Below are 20,387 nucleotides of genomic sequence, written 5' to 3'. Positions count from 1 at the left end.
TAGCTCTGAATTACAAACCAACCATGGGCACTCCTACTGAGTGCTCCTTTGTCTTCTTTGTGGGATACAATCTTTACTGATTTATTTACCAGGTCCTTGAAACTTTTATGGGACATACTAGTTTCCCATAGGTCCTGTAAAACAAGCAGCCTTATTGCTGATTGAAAGTAACCCATGGCCGGGCTGTCTTTTTTCCTTGTCCAATAGGGATTTGAGGCCCCTCACACTTTGCCAAAGGTAATACAACAGCACAATATCTAAGATCAAAGCAGTAATGGCAGGCATGATATAGCCACTGTACTGGTTCATGACTTTCATCCCTACAGCCACTGGTGGAAAAAGGTCTACATTAGGTTTTTTTTGCAGCATTTGAGGACTAAACATAGATTCCTCAGAGAAAAGTACTCTGTGAGATCTATTTGAAGCATAAGTCCTAAAATACCATTGCTTGAGAAATTGCTTACTACATCACTCTAAATACAGTATTGCTGCTGTTTCTTAGCACTACCAATAACTGGAACTTTGAAAGGGTAGAAGAATGACATGTCCTTGCCTGGATTAGAATTTGAAGTGAAGATTACAGCAGATTTTATAGGTGAGTGTTTAATTCACTTAGTCATTTTTTTCACTTCGCTTACATTACCAGGAAGTGATGTATAATTTCATACATAGAATACATTCCTAGAGGCTTTAAACATATCATGTTTCCAGAATAGCACTGCTGACACTTTGTTTTGATCATATGGATAAGATTAAGGTGGATAGCAGTTGAATATAGGGGGTTTGAGAACTCTGATTCAAAGGTAGGTGTGGTTTCTAGGTGAGTAAGGGCTTTATATTTGATAATAGTATTCAGAGAACAGTGTACTTGCAAACCCTTAAGGCAAGTTAGTGTGAATGAGTAGCTAGTGCGACTGGTCAGGTGCCAACGAAATATGAGAACTTTGAATGCAAAAGGAATGATATTCATGTATTGAGAGTTCACCAATCTAGGTATGTCCCTTGCACCTCTGAATTACATTGGAATGTATGTCTTTTGCTGGTAAATGGTTACAAAACATTATTGTGAACTAGATGGGAGGGTTGTCAAAGACAGTGTTACAAGACTGGGGCTAAAAAATAGTTGCAATAGTTAAAACAGGATTATTAATATGACTAGATAACATAAAGGGTACAATAAGATTGATGAGTGGCACAAACTGTATTTCTGGGTAACCAAAAGGTGTTTGAGCAACAGTTTCAGATAATCATGTTTTAGGACTCACCTGGATGATGAAGTAATATATAGAAAAGCAACAACTGTTTTCAAAGACGTACAAAACGACCCCTGAAGGACATGAAGATCATTTACAAGTGACATATTGATTAGATAGCAAACGAGAAATAGCTATCTTGTGAACCTACATTGATGTTGAAATTTGTCTATAATGTGGGGCACTGGTACTACAGAAATTACATAAGGGACTAGTTTTCTGATGGCACCTACATGACCTGGTGGGAATATGTTGGGGCTATTAATAGTGCTTTTCTACTTTGAGGCAATGATATAGATGCATGTGTCATGGATCAGGAGGGAGGTGGTTGTCACTCAGATATAAATAAGGGATGCATTGACTAAGTGATACTAGTGTAACACAGGATGGCCTAACATGCATTTATCAGATTGAAGTCTAGACTTGATGCACCACATTTTTGATCAATTGGGTTTGGTTGGAAAGAAGGATGAATGAGAGGTATCTGAGGTACAGCCATGATGATGTCTGCACTCATTGTTCAGGTAGAGGAATGTGGATGGGTCAAATCATGCTCATATTGTTCAGAAGAGAATGTACAGATTACTGGATTTTAATTGAATAAAGCCACAACATGTGATTTATCACCCTTCAGACTCAAATGTCAGACTCAAATGTCTGGTGTTTGCATTGATTTGGTCTCTCCTCCATCGTAGGATATTTACACTAGGGGTGAGTAAAAATATGAGTAATATGCTTTTGTGAAATTACTGAAAATATTGAAAAATTGCGCTAAATCATGCATAATTAGACAAATTCCGAAACCAGATTTTGGGACTATTTTTAGTGTGAAATGCATCCTTGCATCCATTTTGGGCAAAAGGACACATTTTGCATAAAAAAAATAGCACAAAAACACGAGTGCTGCAAATAGTGGCCATTTGCATTTTCATCAATCGCATTGTTCTAGTGTTAAATGTGTGGAGTGGTGCAATAGCATATTTTCAGGAACTGCGCCTAACAAGTGCAATGTAAAATTACGGAAATTACACATTACCCATGCATAGTAAAAATTTAATTCAGGCCAAATTTACACCCAATTAACTGCCACATGCATCAACATACGGAATATAATTTCCTAAATAGCGATTTTTAAGGAATCGCTATTTAAGAATCGCAATCCCTTATGCATGGAGGAATCGGAAAATAAAATGTGATTTCTACACATTACCTAATAGCGATTCGCACATTGTGAATCGCCATTAGGTAATGTCACTCCATTCATTCCTATTGGCCTATGGGCCCATAGGAATGAATGGGAATGCATCCGCAAAGTGTGATTACCAAATTGGTAACCGCAAATTGCAAATGCAATTCCAAGGGTGCCAGGGGGTCTAAGGCCCCCCTGATGCACCCCCCCAAAAAAGGTAACTGTGCTCATGTGCTGCACACACATGCCCTAAGGGCATGTGTGTGCACCACATGTCACTTTGAAAAATGCACTTTTGTGCATTTTTCAAAGAATGCGCAAATTACCATCAACTTGAAGTTGATGGTAAATGAATGAAATGAAAAAAATATTTAATAAAGCTCACTGCGGCCAAGCGGCTTCCTGGCGCTGAAAACCTGATCAGGACTCACAGAGATCAACCCGAGGGAAAAGAAAGGTTTTAAGAGCCTTGCGGAAGTGAGAATAGATGGGAATTGAACGAATAGAAAGAGGAAGACTATTCCAGAGCTGAGGGGCCAGGACTGAAAACCGTGTGCCCCCCGTTCTGGATTTGCGGAAACGGGGAATGTGCAAAAGAGACAGAGAAGAGGAACGAAGAGTGCGACAAGGGGCGTAAGAAGAAATGAGAGAAGTGATGAAAAAAGGGGCAGAGCGGGAATGAGCCTGAAAGGCTAGACAGGCCAATTTAAAAAAGGACCTGAAACGAACAGGAAGCCAGTGAAGGGACTTAAGCGCGGGTGTAATGTGAGAAGATTTAGGGAGGGAAAGGATGAGCCGAGCAGCTTGATTTTGAATGGCCTGAAGTCTGCGAGATTCGGAGGCAGGAATGCCTACATACAGGTCATTTCCATAGTCGATGCGAGAGATGATGAGAGCCAAGACTATGGTTTTGAGTGCGTCGATGGAGAAAAACCGTGAAATCTTCCGAATAAGACGGAGGGACAGAAAGCAAGAAGATACAACAGAGCTAATCTGGCTGTGCATCGAAAGATCATGACTGACTTTGATACCAAGGGTGCGGACAGAAGGAGCGGGCAGAGGAGGGGGACCAAAAGAGAGGGGCCAATGTGCTGGGGACCAAGGATTAGAAGGGCCACCAGTGAGGACAAGTTCCGTCTTGTCCGGATTGAGCTTCAAATGGTTGGCACTCATCCGCTCAGAAATAAAAACTAGAGTGGAGCAAAATTTAGGAAGAGAGTCAGGAGAAGAGGACAAATCAAAAATGAGCTGAAGGTCATCTGCGTAATTATACACAGAGACCCCCAGCTCAAGAAGGGAGGTGATAAGGGGTTGGATATAGAGATTGAAAAGAAGAGGGGAAAGAGAAGAACCCTGAGGGACGCCACAGGTTACCGGGCGGGAGGGGGCAGAAAAGCCAGAGAGATGAACCGCCTGGGACCTCTCCCGAAGAAAGGACGCTAGCCAGGAAAAGGCCGCGCCCCGAATGCCAGCTGATCTGACACGGTCGAGGAGGATGGAATGGTCGACCGTGTCAAATGCAGCGGACAAATCGAGGAGGACCAGGGCTTGGGGAAGATTGAGATCGGCTTTCCCCTTAAGTTCATCCAGAACCGCAAGAACCACCGCCTCCGTGGAATGGCCCGGGCGGAAGCCCGCCTGGTGGGATGCCAGTAAGCCGTTCTCCTCAACATAAGAGGAGAGGCAAGAGGTGACATGGGCTTCGAGAATCTTGCCAAGATAGGGAAGAAGAGAAATAGGTCAAAAGTTAGAGAGAAGAGAGGGATCCAGACCAGTTTTTTTTAAGATAGGAAAGACGATAGCAGATTTAAAGGAAGAAGGGACAGAGCCAGAAGCCAGAGAAGAATTAAGAAGAGCAAGAGGAGGAGCAGGACAGTTAGTGAAAAGAGTTTTGAGAATACGAGCCGGTGCACAGTCCGCAGGGGAACCCGACCTGACTTTGGCCAGAAGTTTAAAAAATAGTTCCAAGGAAATGGGAGGGAAAGAAGCAAAGGAAGAGAGGGGGAGGAGAGGGGAGGAAATAGAACTGGGTTGAGGCACAATAGGAATGTTAGCTTTGATCTTCAGAATCTTATCTATAAAAAAATCATTAAGTGAGGAGCAGAGGGACTGTGAAGGGACAAGACCGGGGGTAGAGCGATCAGAAGTGGCGAGATTGTGGACCAGGGAAAAGATTTTCCGAGGTTTATTGGCGGCAAGAGTCACTCTCTCAGTAAAATATGAAGTTTTAGCTACAAGGATCGCTTTTTTGTATTCGGTGAGGAGTAATTTGTATTTAACGCGCAGGGAAGGGCTATAGTTGCGTCTCCAGTGGCGTTCCGACCGCCTAAGGTCGAGTTTAAGCGCTTTGAGCTCTGGAGAAAACCATTTGTGCGCGTCATAAGAACGAACCGCTTTGATCTTTCTGAGCGGGGCGACTAGATTACAAGAAGAAGAGAGCCAGGTGCTAACGGCCTCTGCCTGGGATTCGAGGGAAAGATTGTTAAGGTCCGGAGCAGAAGAGGCCAAAGTGAGCGTGAGCGTGAGGGAGTCAAGATCAATCTGATTCCAATTGCGGGCTAATAGATTTTTAGGGAGGGGGGGCTTATCAACCGCACCCAAGTGAATAGAGAAAGAAATGTTGAAATGATCTGACCAAACACAGGGGAAGATGGAGAGAGAAGAAATGACTGAACGAGAAGACCAAATTTGGTCCAGGGTATGACCCTGAACATGAGTAGGAGCTGTAACAAAGGGTGTGAAATTCAGACATTGGAGAGTGGCAGAGAAGTCTTTAGAAGAAGAATCTTCCCTGGTATCGCCCGGCCAAAAGTTGAAGTCGCCGAGCAAAAGAACAGAAGAGTTGTTGACCACCAAAGTGGCCAAAAGGTCCTGGAGAGAAGCTACAAAAGAAGGCATAGATTGGGGGGGGGGCGGTACACAAGGACGACAGTGAGAGGAGCCGAAAGATTAAGTGAGCGGGCCACCAAGTAGTCCACATTAGGTATAGGAGGGTAAGTGAGGAGTTGAAATTTGAGAGACGACCGAATGATCATCGCCACACCACCCCCAGCTTTGCCGACTGGGCGGTCGGCTCGAAGGGCATAGTAAGAGTCGGGGAGGATGGCCAGGAGATCAGGAAGGGAGTCAGAAGAGAACCAAGTTTTGGTCAGAAACAAAAAATCAAGAGAGTCCGTGGTCAAGAGGTTAAAAAAAGCCGTCTGATGCTTGACCGCAGAGTGGGTATTGAGAAGATGAGCGAGGGCAGTAGTAGGAACCGGAGGGGGAGGGGGGGCAGGAGGGGGAACAGAAGAACAGGGAATAGGACAGTGAGTGATGGGTACAGGATAGAAAGGGGGAGAGGCAAGGATACCGTGTGCATCAAGATGTTGCAGCAAAGAGAGAGGGGGAAGAGGGGAGGATGACAGAGCAGTAAGCTGAGCTGAAGTGTAAATCACAGTGGGAGCAAAGTGTATGGCCCCTGGTCCCGGCCTGTAATTAGCGTTTCCTGAATGCACAGTTTGCATTTAGGATAGGCTTGATGCATCGCATTTAGGGAATCGCAAATTGCAATTCCCTAAATGCATTTGCAATTTAGGTAATCGCAAAAAATTGTGTTTACCTACTTCGCGAATGGACAGCCTTTGATGTATCAGAAAAGGCCTTTTTGCCCTCGCAAACGGCCTGATTCTGTGAATCGGGCCGTTTGCGAGGTCAAAAGTGCTTGATGCATGTGGCCCCCAAACCCTGTAAATAGTAGCAATTATGTATTCTCTTTGAATTTGATATTCATTAAATCAGCTTTGTAAGGGTAAACAGCTCTGTGGGATGTGATTGCTATTACATATGTAAAGACTGACAAGGTTACAAGTGGTAGAGTTAAATGGACTTCTCGATGTGTAATCTTTGGCCTACTTTGTATAAGGTGCAGAAAATATTACATAATGGGTCTGTTGATTGTATGCATGATAACATTGTTGTAACTAATGCGTTACATTTCTCCTTAGATCTATGGGGGTCCAGATTTGGAATCACCTAGGATAGCCCAGCTTTGTAATTCACGTGCAGCTGACAATCCACTGCATGTCTCGAGTACTGGCAACACCATAACAGTCAGATTCAAGACAGATTCCTTTATCAATGGACATGGATTCAATGCCACATGGCAAGAAATGCCAGGAGGTAAGTGGTCCTATGGTGAATGCCATTCACATGTGTGGATGCCTGGTAAAATGGTTAACATCTCTAATCACTAATTTATAGAATTTCTGGAAGTAGCCAAGCCATTATTATTTTTACCATGTTTGAAATAATTGTGTTATTTGTAGGATGTCCACCATTGAATCCTAGATAAATTCCAATGTGTGGTTGAATACTATCTTCCCATCAGATGAGGAGGCCCAGAACATTTTTTGTGCAGTAAATTCTTCAAGTAGCTTTTTCAGTTCATTAGAGAACAATGTTTCAAAAGTCCTTTTAAAACACAAAGGCAATACAAATCAAGCATCTGCTTCCCTTTTCATTATTTTTCAGCCCGGTGAACATAGTGTTATTTTTATTGATATCCCAAACTATTTTACTTTCATTAATTTACTCTGACCACTCCCATCTTTTTAACTTTAGAGCTACTCCCAAATATGCCCTTTCCCCAGTGTTTGTTGGGCTGGAGTTAGAATTCTAAATCTGCCCTCCAACACCCCAGTGTATATTTTGTTCGTGAACGTTTTGTGTTCTAGAGTTAGAGTAGTAAATCTAACCCATCAGTGAATGAATTGTTCACAATCAGGTCAGATTTTGTAGTAAACCTGTGTTTATTTAGCTACTCTTTCAATTGACTATTTAATTACAGCTTGGATGTTAGTATGGCAGACCTAGTTCTTGCTACATTACGCATCCAGGTAATTTTCTAGATAGCAGCCATACCATTTCGCCATCACCATACAGTTTATTAGTTCTTTAAGGCCTATGGCATGTCTAATAATTGAAATGACTGCCAGAATGCCTTTTATTTGTTTTTAGTTAATTAATATTCACATAGCTATCTCATGTTATTTAGCCCTTTGCATGCATCATTAGGTATGTGAAGGACTAAAGACTTATTTCAAGACTATATAGATGGTCATCTTGAGACTATAGACCCTCTTGCCTTTCTCTGGTACACTGTGCATGACTCTCCAATCACACTCCTGGCCCTTACTCTGGTCAGTGCTCAGTTGTATTGTGCTGTTTAAATACCATATACAGGTATGCATACAAGATGTCTATGCATCTGCATGTTATTGAGTTTGGAACCTCTATTGTGCTGAATTCTACCTACCTCACCCAGGTAGATGTAAAATGAGGCGTACCCTCACTCAGGAGGCAAGCCCTGAGCTAAAGTATTCTCACCTTAATTATAATTGAACAAAATAAGGACAGTCACCGCCCACTCCCAAACCTATACAACAACCTACCTCCCACAGAGCGAATCCTATGATCACCAAACAACACATCCCTTACTTGTCAGAAGAATGTAGGACACAGTGTAACATAATAAAGATATTAACCCATCCTACATTCTTCTTCATTGTATTCTTAACAACATTTTATTATACCAAGTAGTCCACAAACAGCTTCAAGTCAATCTAAGTACCACCAAATTATACTTTGATTCTTTAATACGTTGTGACTTTATAACCTGGTAATGAATCTGTTGCTTATTTAAGGGTGAAAAAATAAATAACTTTAGGGAAAAGTACCAGTTCCGAAGACAACTGAAACACCTTTAAGATTAATGCTAGACACATAAGAAAACTCAAACTTAGTCACTTTCTTGAATAACGTTCAGCCACAAAGCACAAACTATTATGTGACAACAAGTAAAAGAAACCTCAACCAAAAGCTAAAATCAATGTCCATAAAGAGTCTTTAACAGTAATTGAAGGACCCATTGAGGAAATACAGAACTGAGACAAAATGAAACCATGCAGAAGCGCGAGAATGTCACTATCCACCGGACAACTCACCAAGCTTTCTCATAAAAACCCATGGGACCTTGTAAGGTGAAACAGAGATAACCTTGCTAAACCCTGTTTGATGAAATGAAGGACCTAAACGTTCTTATATTGGGTAAACAAGCACCAAGATTGAAAAGTTGGCCAGTGATATGCATAAAATGTTATCGTAATTCAGTCCCATTGTTTTGTACAGCTATGACCATATTCCTGGATAGTGGACTTAACCACTCAGCCACCACGCTAAAATTTGGATGTGGTGAAGAGGCATTTTTGATAGTAAGTGGGGAATTGAGGGCAGCAGGAGAGAGAAGAAGTTACATTTTCAATTTCCTTCCTAATCTTTTCCCACAAATACAATTACACTTTGTCTGAAGCCAAGATAGTACCACCAGTATTAATTGTAGCCACTGTGTTCAGACCTTGGAATTAACTTTGCAAATCAAAGGAAAGAGGGGACAATGTGGCTGCCAGTGTGATGAGCCATGCACCTCTCATAATTCATATTCCATGGTTCAAGGTTATGTTCGTAAGTCATCTTCGAAAGAGGCAAATAGACCCACCCCTTTAATACTAAGCGAGTGCTAACTCATATGAGAATCCTATGTATGAATTTTTATAATGTGCATAAGTTCAAAGTTTGATACACATGCACTGAAATGCACTTGCACAGGGTCTAGTATAACATTATTTTACAGAGAAAAATGAATGCTGTTGTCAAGGTAGACCACTGAGTTGGAATGAGTAATGCAGAATCCAAAAGAGTTATTGAACTTGATTTCTAACGCTTCCCTAAGCTAAAAAGTAGGCCTGGGTGGTGAACTCCAAACCATTCACGGAGTTTGCTGAGTTTTCCTCACTCCATGGAGCATGCAGAGTTCCGAAAAGAGTCTTTTCCTCACTCACCAACTTTAAGTCGGTGAGTACAAGCGAGGAAAATCCAGTGCTAGACCACCTCCCAGGGAGATTTCTCAATGTGGGCTGTTGTGGATGGCCGTGACTGCTTACGTTGAAAAACCTTCCATTCACGTTGAGGAAGCTGCCCCCTCCAGTAGAAAATCTTGAGCGGAAAGAAGCAGCCCCCTCTTGCACTGTGCATGGTGCCGGTCACACTGATTTTCCAGCATTGGACAAACACCAGGCACTAAAAATCAGCTTGAATGGTGCGACCTAAGGCACTGCCAATTGTGGAACTCCGCATGGCGTACCAGAGTTTTTGGTCACTTCGCGGAGTTCAGAACTTTGCGAATTCTGCCCAGGTCTAGTAAAAAGATACATATGTGAACATAAGTAACCTTTTGAAATCTTAGATAAATTAATGCTTTTAAAGGGAAACTTTTAGAAAGTATTTTTTACCATATTGTGTTGTTATGCATCCTTTATATAACTGTTTTATACTGCATTGCTTAGGGTTTTAAAATTTCAAGCCTGGCCGTATTCCCTGTAAAAAGCTTGTAGCTGTTAATTTCATTTGTCACTCTGAGCCTAGAAGAGTTGGTGCTATAACAAGATGGAAGTCACTTCCACAAGAGCCCTGCCCACATCAGACCACTTTTTTCTTGGCGTAGAATCGAATTGGCCTGTTGCCCAATTGTTTAGGTCACACATGAGAAAGTGTAAAAGAAGACATATCTTTTTATAAAATATATTTTCCATTATTATGTAACATAGCACCAGCAGTAACACAGGTACATCATAATATCCCAAAATTATAAATGGTGCAAGAAAAGTGCACATAACCAGATCGTTCAAACAGTATGTATAGATATGAGCCACGGCCATATGAAGATCTTCTGCCAATGAATTTTCACTGGCATCCTTAAACCATAGTTCCAGCTCAGATCCAGTTGGTCACAGCCAATGAATTGCTGTGGGATGCTTTCAAAACAAGAGACAGATGGCAGTAGTAATACATGTGGGTCTCATCAGCTGTCTGGCCCACCTCTCTCCAGACTATCTAGTCTACCTTAGTTCAATTTTCAATATTTATTAGTGTAAGAAACTAGTGTAGGAAAACCGGTAAAACCCTGCTCAAGCAGAAACTGCAGTCCTTGTTAGGAAGAAGTGACAAGCAAACCTTAAATGAACCTGTGCTCAATCCCATGATATCTAGGCACATAGCAGTCAGACTTACCTAAGAGGCAATGCATAAAGTATTTGTGAAATACTTCAAACAGTAACACAGGGAAAACAATCCACAATAGGATACCACACCAGTTTGGGGGAAATAGAGTAATTTTTCATAAATAAAAAAAGACCAAAACTACAAAAATCCAATCAGTAGAACTCGAGATATTCAGGTTTAAAGATTTGAGTGAAAATAACTCCAAAAAGCACAAAGCGCACACTGAGGAAATCTGGTCACACCGGACCATGATAAAGTCACATGTTCTGGCCGACCGCGATGGAGTGCGGGCCAGCTATAGTGACCCAGTTAGGCCTCTGAACAAGAGTACGTTATGTCCTGATTGTGGAGCATTGCTTGGTCCCATACCGAGGATGCATCACATTTCCGAGGGGTTGCGGAGTTGCAATGTGAGGATCCCATCAACAAGGGCATGCAATGCGAATTCACACACTGAGGATGCTTTCCACAGTCGAAACTATACATTTGCTCCGGGGAGGCTGCAATGCAATAGCCTGGGTTTTAATTGAGTCTGCCGTCGACGAGGGATTTGCCATGTGAGGATCTGAGTCAGGAATGCATCGCATAGGCGGTGGTTCCGATAAGGTCAATGAGGAGTGCTTGCGTCGGGAGAACCCTTTCAGCAGATGCAATGCGTCGGTTCTACTTGGGGGGAGAACTCCACTGGCACCCAGTCAACAAAAGTGTCACATTCAAGCTCCTTGCACACGCCTATGAAGCCCTTCACTACACCAGACCAGCATTCCTGAGCCAATGCCTTTCATTCCACATACCAACCAAACACCTCCACTCAGCCAAACTGGCCCTTGCCACCGTCCCGCGGAGCTGCAAGTCTAGAATCAAAGGAAGATACTTTTCTTACCTCACTGACAGAACCTGGAACACCCTGCCTCTCCATCTCAGGCTATCCTCGTCACTGACCCAATTCACAAAGGATCTCTCCAGACCTGGCTCTTCAACTGAACGTCAGCATCCAGAAAGACAGGCAGTCCCCACATCCCCAGCGCCTTGAGACCCTCGTGGGTGAGTAGTCGCACTTAACAAACACTGATTGATTGACATGGAGCACATACATACACAAAGGTGTACCCTTCAGTTCCAGGGACTATGTGCTTTTTTTGACCATATAAGATATTAGTTTTTAGCAAATGTTTTTTTGTAGAATAAGGGCCAGGTTGCATCTCCAACAATTTCTTTGCAAAAATAATGACAAAACAAAATCATTATTGTTAGAAATGGGATTTCTGGTTGGCTAGGGCTTGCGCCAAAGCCAGGCAGAAACCACCACTCTAGTCAGGGCTGGGGAGTTACACGCCAAAGATAACCCCTGCTCACCCCCTTGGTAGCTTGGCACGAGCAGTCAGGCTTATCCCGGAGGCAATTTGTAAAGCGTTTGCGCGTGCACCCAGCAACAACACCCTAGGCCCACCTCAAAAGAAACTCCACACAAGGTTATATATAAAAAAATAGCCTTTGTATTATAATAAACACATTAGATGATAATCACATAATTTACACTGTGCCAACTGGCACTGGGCAGAATTTTACAAGGGACTATTTATACGGGACAGGGTCACATGGACCACTGTCAGAATCAGCACAAATCACCAATTGTACATGTAGAACATATACTAACTGTAACACAAATTATCACTGTAGAGCACAACCAGTAACTACTGGCGCAATAATGACTTCAGCATTATCACAAGAGAATCAGGTATAAAACCTATCCTGCATCCATCACAGGGGCATAAACACATTATGCAATTTCTCATAAGTCTAACGCAATAGGCCTAACCTCCTAAGTATAACTACACTAGGGACGTACATCACACAGGGAAGTATAATCTCCCGAACATCAACCTAAACAGGTAAAACAACCTCCTATGCAGAAATCCTATCTAGAGGTATAAAACACAGGGTGCGCAAAACATACTACACACAGTACATTTCCTAACACCATAAGCATTAATATATGAATCCCCATAACACCTCAATCACATTAGGGTCCAGGTTGCGCCAGAACCTAAACGTAGCAGCTGCCCACTACTTGCTGGGCAACTGGGGACAAGAACAGGGCCTAAACGCTGCAGCTGGCACTAAGTGCTGCGCAGCTGGGAAGTCACATGAGGCAGGGGCTCTCAATATTCCTTGAAATAATGCCAAAACGTTGGAGCCACCTAGGCTCTGCAACAACATTTCCCCCAGTACTGTGGAGCGCACTGGCGCTTTTAGAAGGAACTATGCCCCCAAAACGTTGGAGCCACGTAGGCTCTTAGAACCATTATGCCCCCATGGAGTGCACGGGCTCCCGAACTAACCATGCCAACACGCTGGAGCCACGGGGCTCTTAAAATAAACATGCCCCTGTTGGAGCGGACTGGCTCCCGAAATAATCATGCCCCAACGTTGCAGTTGCCCACTGTCACGTGGGGCAACTGTTAAAATATGGCCGGAACGGCATGGGCCCCTTTGGGCCCTCTCTCCATGACTGTGCCCATCGTGGGGGCAGCCCGCTCTCTTGCGGGACCGCCCAGGCACCGACAATGCACCTCGATTTGCCCCTATAACTCTGGGGCCCACTTGGGCTCTTTCACCCACAATGCTGCCCCCCGTTAGGCCCCACTCACCGGGACTTGAATCAGGCGCTCCTCTCCCTCGCTGGCTCATCTCCAGTGCAGCGGGGGCAGGCTCTCACCTTGGACTTCACCCGGGCCCCCTCCTGGACCCGGGACTTCTACATCAGGATCACGGGGCAGGACCAAGACGGCGGGGTGGGCTCCCGCTCGGCCCATACTCTTCTTCTCGGTCTCCGGGGACTCTTCTCTTGCGTGTTGCGGGACCGGCAGAACTTCTCCTGCGGCGCGGGGCTTCCCTCACTCCTGGGAGCCCCGCGCTGCCATCTTCACCCGGGCCCCCTTCTGGGACTGTATCTTTCGGCTCGTGGAGGCGGGGTGGGCTCCCACCCTCCTTCTTTTCACCCGGGCCCCCTCCTGGGAGCCCCGGGACTTGTCACGGGCATTCGGGGAGGCGGGGTAGGCTCCCGTCCTCCTCTCACGCAGCCCAGCTTCCGCACTCTTCGGCAGGCAACAGGCCCGCCCAACGTCACAGGCAAGGCTTGCCTGACTTCCGGGTCGTGCTAGGCAGCGTCCCGGAGGAGATTCCTCTCGCGGCTCGGGCCGCGGCGGTGAGATGCGGGGTGGGCTCACGCCAAGGTAAACAAAGTATGAAATAGGTGGCAGCGGGGTGGGCACCCGCCACCACGAACATACAATAAGCGGCAAAGTCGCGGGGTGGGCACCCGCGCATATAACAAATGTGGCGATGCCGGGTGGGCTCCGGCTTCGTAAACCATCATCGATGCGGCAGCCACTGCGGGGTGGGCACGCGCCATTCAAAACAGCGATATCAGCGGGGTGGGCACCCGCAAAAGCTCACAAGGAGGGGGGGAATCCCTACGAGGGGGATTCCCTCAGCCAGGGCTGCAGCGCCGCACTACTCAGCCCCCAGGCTCTCCCTCTCCTGGAGAAAAGCACAGCGCACCCAGGGCGCAAAAAGGCTGGATAACGTCTTGGAAGCATCCAGGGGTCAATGTAGGGCCCAGGGGCCAGCACACAGGGCCCTCCAGCAGGGAAGCAGCCCCCATGGTGGTCCCTCCTGGGCCCCACCAGCAGCAAGCCCCCTCCTGTCAGGATCCAAGCAAGAACATTTTCATGGGGTCACAGCCCCTCTTTTATACACAAAATCCTTGGTCTCCAAAGGTGCAGGGAAGGGGCGAACCAGATGCAACTTGTTCCTGAGCACTTTGTTTTGCTCAGCCCCTCTCCCTATTCACAGGACAGGCCAGGGACATTAGACGCACCACAGGGGGTGGAGCCAGCATTGTGTAGGGAAAGCCCAGACCTATTCAGGTCCCAGGTGTACTCCTCCCTGCCATCAACATGCAGATCTCTCCACCCACCACTGGCGCAGACCCATCCTGACTCCTGGAGACAGACACACAAGCCAATCGCAAGCCAGACAGTCACTGCACATTTATGCCAGCCTCTAGAAGTGGCACTTCTATACTAGTCACAGTAACGCTGCACACATCATTGTGCAGCATTCACTCTCACGAGTTCGCACATACCAAACTCGACCCTGCACTTCTCTCACATCAGGACTTAACACGGTCACTCAGATCCCCCATGCATTCCTATGGGAGGGCAGGTCAGTCTCACTAAACATACACAGAGCGCACGCACTTTCCACTGGGACACAGTGTGAAAGCGCCTAGAGGCCTAAAACCACTAGTACAACACAGGAATAAGGCTAGGATAAATACAAAAAGTTCTAGGGGTGAACTTGCCAGAAGGGCCAAGTCCAACAATTATCAAAGCCCAAAGGCTGGCAGCCAATGCCAGACTAATAGCTTTGCCAATGCTTTTGTGTAATCATAGAAGAGGATAAGAAAGTAGTGGATAAAAGAAAGAAAGGAAGAAAGGTAATTAAATGGCTGTCAAGATGGTATTAAATAACAAGCACATAAGTATAGAATAAAAACGCATATGACATTAGAAATTATTGAAAATACAAACATTTGTAAGAGCATCCTAGAACATGAAATAAAGTGGGGATTTTACAAAGTAGTCATCATAAATAGAATTACAAGAAGTATTTCCATCTCGATTTGAGAGATAGTTCATAAGTGGAGACCCTAAAGCATGTCGGTCTTGTAGAGAATCAGATGAATTAACTTTTATTCTATCAATATTGTGCTTAAAATAAATGGTATTCCACTGGGCTATATGGGAGATTTCTTGAACTATAGTTCCAATTTACAGCAATTTGATGGATTTCTGTGCTTTGACATTTTTTTAATTACCCTATCAAAATAAATTGTATTTGATTTGATATTTGAACCGTATCAAAAAGAGTATATCAGTAATTATGATTCATAGGGCTATTTATGGTCTGTGACTTGTGAGTTGAGAAAGCAAGGCCAACTATTGTTGACATGCTGGACGCTTTTCAGAATTGAAGTTGGATTTATGGTGGTCTGTTTATTTTCTAGGTTGTGGGGGAGTGTTCCAAGCACACAGTGGTGAAATCCATTCTCCAAACTATCCTAGTGCACTTGGAAACACCGCTGATTGCTCTTGGATTATCCGTGTGGACCAAGGGCACCGTGTAATGCTGAACATCACTGACTTGGACCTGCAGTATGACGCCACATGCTCCGAAAGCAGCATTACTGTGAGTCCAACTACTATGCTGCTTCAAAATGTTATACCCTGTGATAACATACTACCCACTAAGAAGCATGTGCTTACCATTACAACCACTGATACTTGTGTCTGGACATAGACCATGTGGTTTTACAGTACTGTATTTAAGAACAGAGTGTCACACAATGACTGTGTACTAATTTATTTATTGAACAGCCTTGCAGTAATTATTTAAAACAAATGTTGGCGTTCCTACATAAATAACTGCTTTTAGCATACATGTGGCCAGTAGTCTGATATTAGGTGATCTCTCTAGGCCATGAAAATATTTCTGCAAGAGGACTGATCACCTGTCAGAGGATAGATTTTTCTGGACATGGGTTCATTTGATTTACACATTAAGTGAAATTTCCAGAGGACAGCAACATTTTTGACTGCTTAGAATCATTAGCATTTAAACATAGTCCTATCCTAAGGAGCTCACTCATGCAAAATATGATACAAATGACTTTTTGTGCAGTGAGCCACCATCCTCTGGCACAGGATGCAGGACTGGCCTTAAATTCACACTGTGTTGGGGAGGAGGCGTTGGAATGAGATCTGAAAGCCAGTGATGCTCTGATAGCTTCCCAACCCATGAGTTGAGGAGTAGATGGCTATCACCTCAAATCCTGACAGAGGAGAGGGTGCAAGTCCTACTAAAAAATACACATAAGCCTTGTTTTCTGGGAATGCACTGCGGGTCAGATGTATCATTATACTGGTCGCAAAATCCAGTCACAATTTGCAACCAGTATTTTTTTGACATGTATTGAATTTTGCAAACCAAACTATGCACTAATATGTTGAGTTGCAAAATTCCAAATTGGAATGGGTTGCCGTCCAACCTACTTAATTAATATTCATTAGGTTGGGTGCAAATTGTGGCTCACTCCAATTGGATAAAATCATGGGGTGGTGGCATGCTAGGGTCAGCAGAACACTATATCCATGATTGTATTTAAATGTTCCTTATAAAGCAGCCTCACTTCCTTAAAGGAAAAGGGACTCATTTAAAACAAAAATATTTTTTTTAAAATTTCTCGTAGAGTTGGTAGTGACCCCATGAAGCTTAATTTAATGAGTTACCAGCACAACATGGAGGTGAGTAACTTTTCAGTGGCTTGCAACTGGATTTGAGGATGCAAACCATTAATTCATAGGGCACCTCATAGGCATTGGAAGGGAAAGCCAAAGTGCATCACCTTCACATAACAAATTAGCATGCAGTTGCAATCCCATTTTAGGAATCAATAAAACTTTACTGGCTCTTAACATGGAATTGGTACATGGGAAATACCTTTTTTGTGGTCACAAACACCAATGTAGAGTGCTTGAGACCATAGAAAAGGTTAGCACCTCTGACCATTGGTTCCCTCAAAGCAAATGTAAAGTAGTGATCCTTTCCAAGAAAGGTAAATGTACTACAGTGGCCTTGTAGGATGTTTCATTGAACAGATCCCCCACAAACACTCTGCAACCACATTCATTCTCATCACGTTATCCTCAGAGCAATGAGTCAGGCATAAGTTCTCCTCAGCTATCTCTTTCATCTATGCTGCAAGACATTTTATAGATACCTTTAGGAGGGGTATGTTCAGTATATTTGACTGCCACTGGAGCTCCGTCAATCGCCACTAGAAAATGGTTCACTTTTTATTGCTAATATTTAGCAAAACAATAATATATGATTTTTTTTCTGCATTAAAATGTAATCTACTACAACCTGCAGACAGAAAGAAATTAATAAAGGAGCAAGGCATGGAGAGAATGACATGTATATTTGTAGAGCGCAATGTTCACCTTCAAGGAGGTAGCTTGGTGCTATTGACAGATACAGTTGTTCATTTTTACCCAATGGCACTCATTTTATTGGTAAAGATAAAAGGCTGAGTGGAACTGCTGGGATTCAAACTTGTGTCCAAGCATAAATCCCTGGAAAAGATGCATTAGTTCACTCACCATCAAACCCGAAATTGTGAAATCTCAATGTATTTATGAGAACGAGAGCATGGGACACAACTGAAAGAAACATATATAAGAGGATTGAGAACACGTGAGCATGTTATTGAGGGTGATAAGCAAAAGGTGCCCGTGCCAATCATTATTTCCACAAAGAGTGATTCATTTAACCAATTTCACTAACTACGTTTCTGGAATTTCTCTTTTATACTGGGTAGACGTACAGTGTATATCAGGAGCATTTCTGGAATCCTACTAACTTCCAACCATATATTTTGGATATTTCCTTTCACCTCTCCCTGCTTCAGATTCCGTGCCACTTTACAAAGCTTACTGCATGGCAGCAATCCAGAATCCATGAGATTCTAAATCTAGTCGATCACGTGTCAAACATTAGGATCTAATTGATCATCAGGCAAAGCACTGGAAGGAGGCGCAGATTCGTTGGGTCATTATGGTCACGTTGAAAGGCACATAACATGTTTTCATATTAAATATCTAAATATGTGATAAAACAAAGGAAAGGCATAACATCTTTACCCATGCCATCCTCCCTTATTGCCTCCTGATATATATGTCGTTGTTGAAAGTAAATTAAGCTTATGAACATAGCGATAGCGCTTTGATGACCTACTTGGGTTATATAAATGTTTTGATGATGATGAATTGCAAAGAACAAAAAGAAAATTGCATAGAGAGCAGTACCTCTGATAAATCACCAACCACTTCACTGGCCTCCCAAATTCACATAACTCCATATACAAAGCCCAAGATCACATCCAATGAGAAATCGAAAAAAAAACAACATAAACATATGGCATCACAAGAAGCACTGCAGCAGCAAGTACTAAATCCGGACAGCTATGAAAGCAGCCGCATTAGAAACTCTAGCATCAAAGGGGCCAAGAGAAGAGGAGCACAAGAGGAGCAGGTCTTAAGCATGTAATGGCCAGATAGCCCACATCTTCCCCGATTGATGGATACATGCAGCTCTCAAGATGCTCCACCCACATCAGGACATCAGGATAGCCACGTGATTGCTTACTCAGGTAGGGTGGGGTGGTGTGCTGAATTTGTGTTGCACATTTTAATGGAACACAGGGAGGATAGCACATCCTGCTGTCTGCCAAGTCACTACATATTTCAAATGCATAATAGGATTTATGAGGTACACTACATGGAACAGAAATACTGTGGATTTTCACATCTAGATTATGCGGCATGTGTTCTGCACCCTACATGTCTTCTAATTTGTGGCCTGTTACCATGTTCTATTGGTTACAACATAGCTTCTGCGACAGGTATTCCTGTATTGAACATGATTGAAGTGCCACACCTTACAGGCGTCATTCCCTTTATTTTTTAACAAGCCTGGCAATGTTTTGACCTCTCGTGATTTTGGTCCTCAATATTTTGTCCACTAGGATGTGGTAGCACTGCACACTGTTTCTCTAGTCCCCTTTTTAAAGTACGACCAAGTGGATCACACCTCCAGTGTGAAAAGTTGAGCCGCTGCTTGCCTATGACCCCTGAACACTTTTGATCCATGCCTAGCGAAAGAGCATGTCGATTTGTAGCTCTTACTTGAAATTGAATTGAAGGCTGGGTTGCAGGAGATTCTTTGAAGACATTAACGGGATTGAGATGAGGCGAGTTCAGATGACCACAGTGCACATCATTTGAGGGTTTTAGAGAATACACGGATGAGGCCGTCTCAGAGCCTGCAAGAGAGCTACCGGAAGGATTGGAGAACTCAGACCAAAGCGCAAAATTAAGGGTAGGGATTGATGAAAAGTGTTTCAGGTTCAACGAGAGGAGCCAAGTGCTTGTTCCTGCTTAGGAGAGTTGAGAGCTGTGCCCTCGAAGAGTGGCGCAGACCAGAACATCTCACTAGGAAAGAAGCTGAGTGAGTGAAACTGATCAATGTGGTTAAACATACCAAACGGTGTTGAGATGCTAAAAGTATGATCAATTCAATGATAAGTTGGATTCCAATTAATAGTGTGCAAAAAAGTGCAGTCTCTGTCTCTGCTAAAAAGTAGTCCACTGCTGGTGAAAGATGAATGAATCCTGGCACAGCTGGCCAACATTGCTACCACAACTCTGGCATCAAATGTAATTTAGACTGCGAGGATCACCATCTATATTTGATTAACTGATCAAAAGTGTTTGGCTATAGTGTTACCATTTTATTCCACATTTTCACCCGCAGTTTCCTAAACAGGGACCAATTTCCCTACAGAATTTTCACAGCTCTCTAAATGAAGTGGCGAGTGTGCCTGTACTAATCAAATATCCAAACTGGTGGTATTGTCATCTTTTACTTTTAATTGTAGCATTTTTGATTTGTTAGCAATACAATACATTTTAGTGGTCACAGCAGCTTGTGGGAAATCGTATATCAGTTCCTGAGCTGATTTCAGGTAATAATTGGTTACACCTCAACATTTTGTTACCTGTTTTAACATGTAAGTACCTAGCTGATTCCATGAACCCTTTAGCCGAGTATGTTTCTCCTGCATTATGCCTTTAATTCACAATATTTCATCATTCTTTCCAGAGAAAGCCGACATTAAAATAGCTGTGCTAAATTGTAACCGACTAGCCAATGAAAGAAAC

General features: G+C 43.6%; 1 protein-coding gene across 1 annotated transcript in view; it reads left to right on the top strand.

The window, feature by feature from the left end:
* CUBN (cubilin) overlaps positions 1 to 20,387 on the top strand; it is a 1,289,359-nt gene that overhangs the window by 554,869 nt on the left and 714,103 nt on the right. Inside the window, exons 30-31 of the mRNA XM_085631507.1 lie at positions 6,429 to 6,603; positions 15,614 to 15,795. Of these exons, the coding sequence (XP_085487633.1) occupies positions 6,429 to 6,603; positions 15,614 to 15,795 (357 nt within the window). The remainder of the gene's footprint in view (positions 1 to 6,428; positions 6,604 to 15,613; positions 15,796 to 20,387) is intronic.

Source organism: Triturus cristatus, chromosome 10 (assembly GCF_964204655.1).
Source record: "Triturus cristatus chromosome 10, aTriCri1.1, whole genome shotgun sequence".
NCBI classification, from domain to species: Eukaryota; Metazoa; Chordata; class Amphibia; order Caudata; family Salamandridae; genus Triturus; species Triturus cristatus.
The sequence above is the reverse complement of the archived record's forward strand: the minus strand, read 5'-3'. Positions and strand labels throughout refer to the sequence as shown.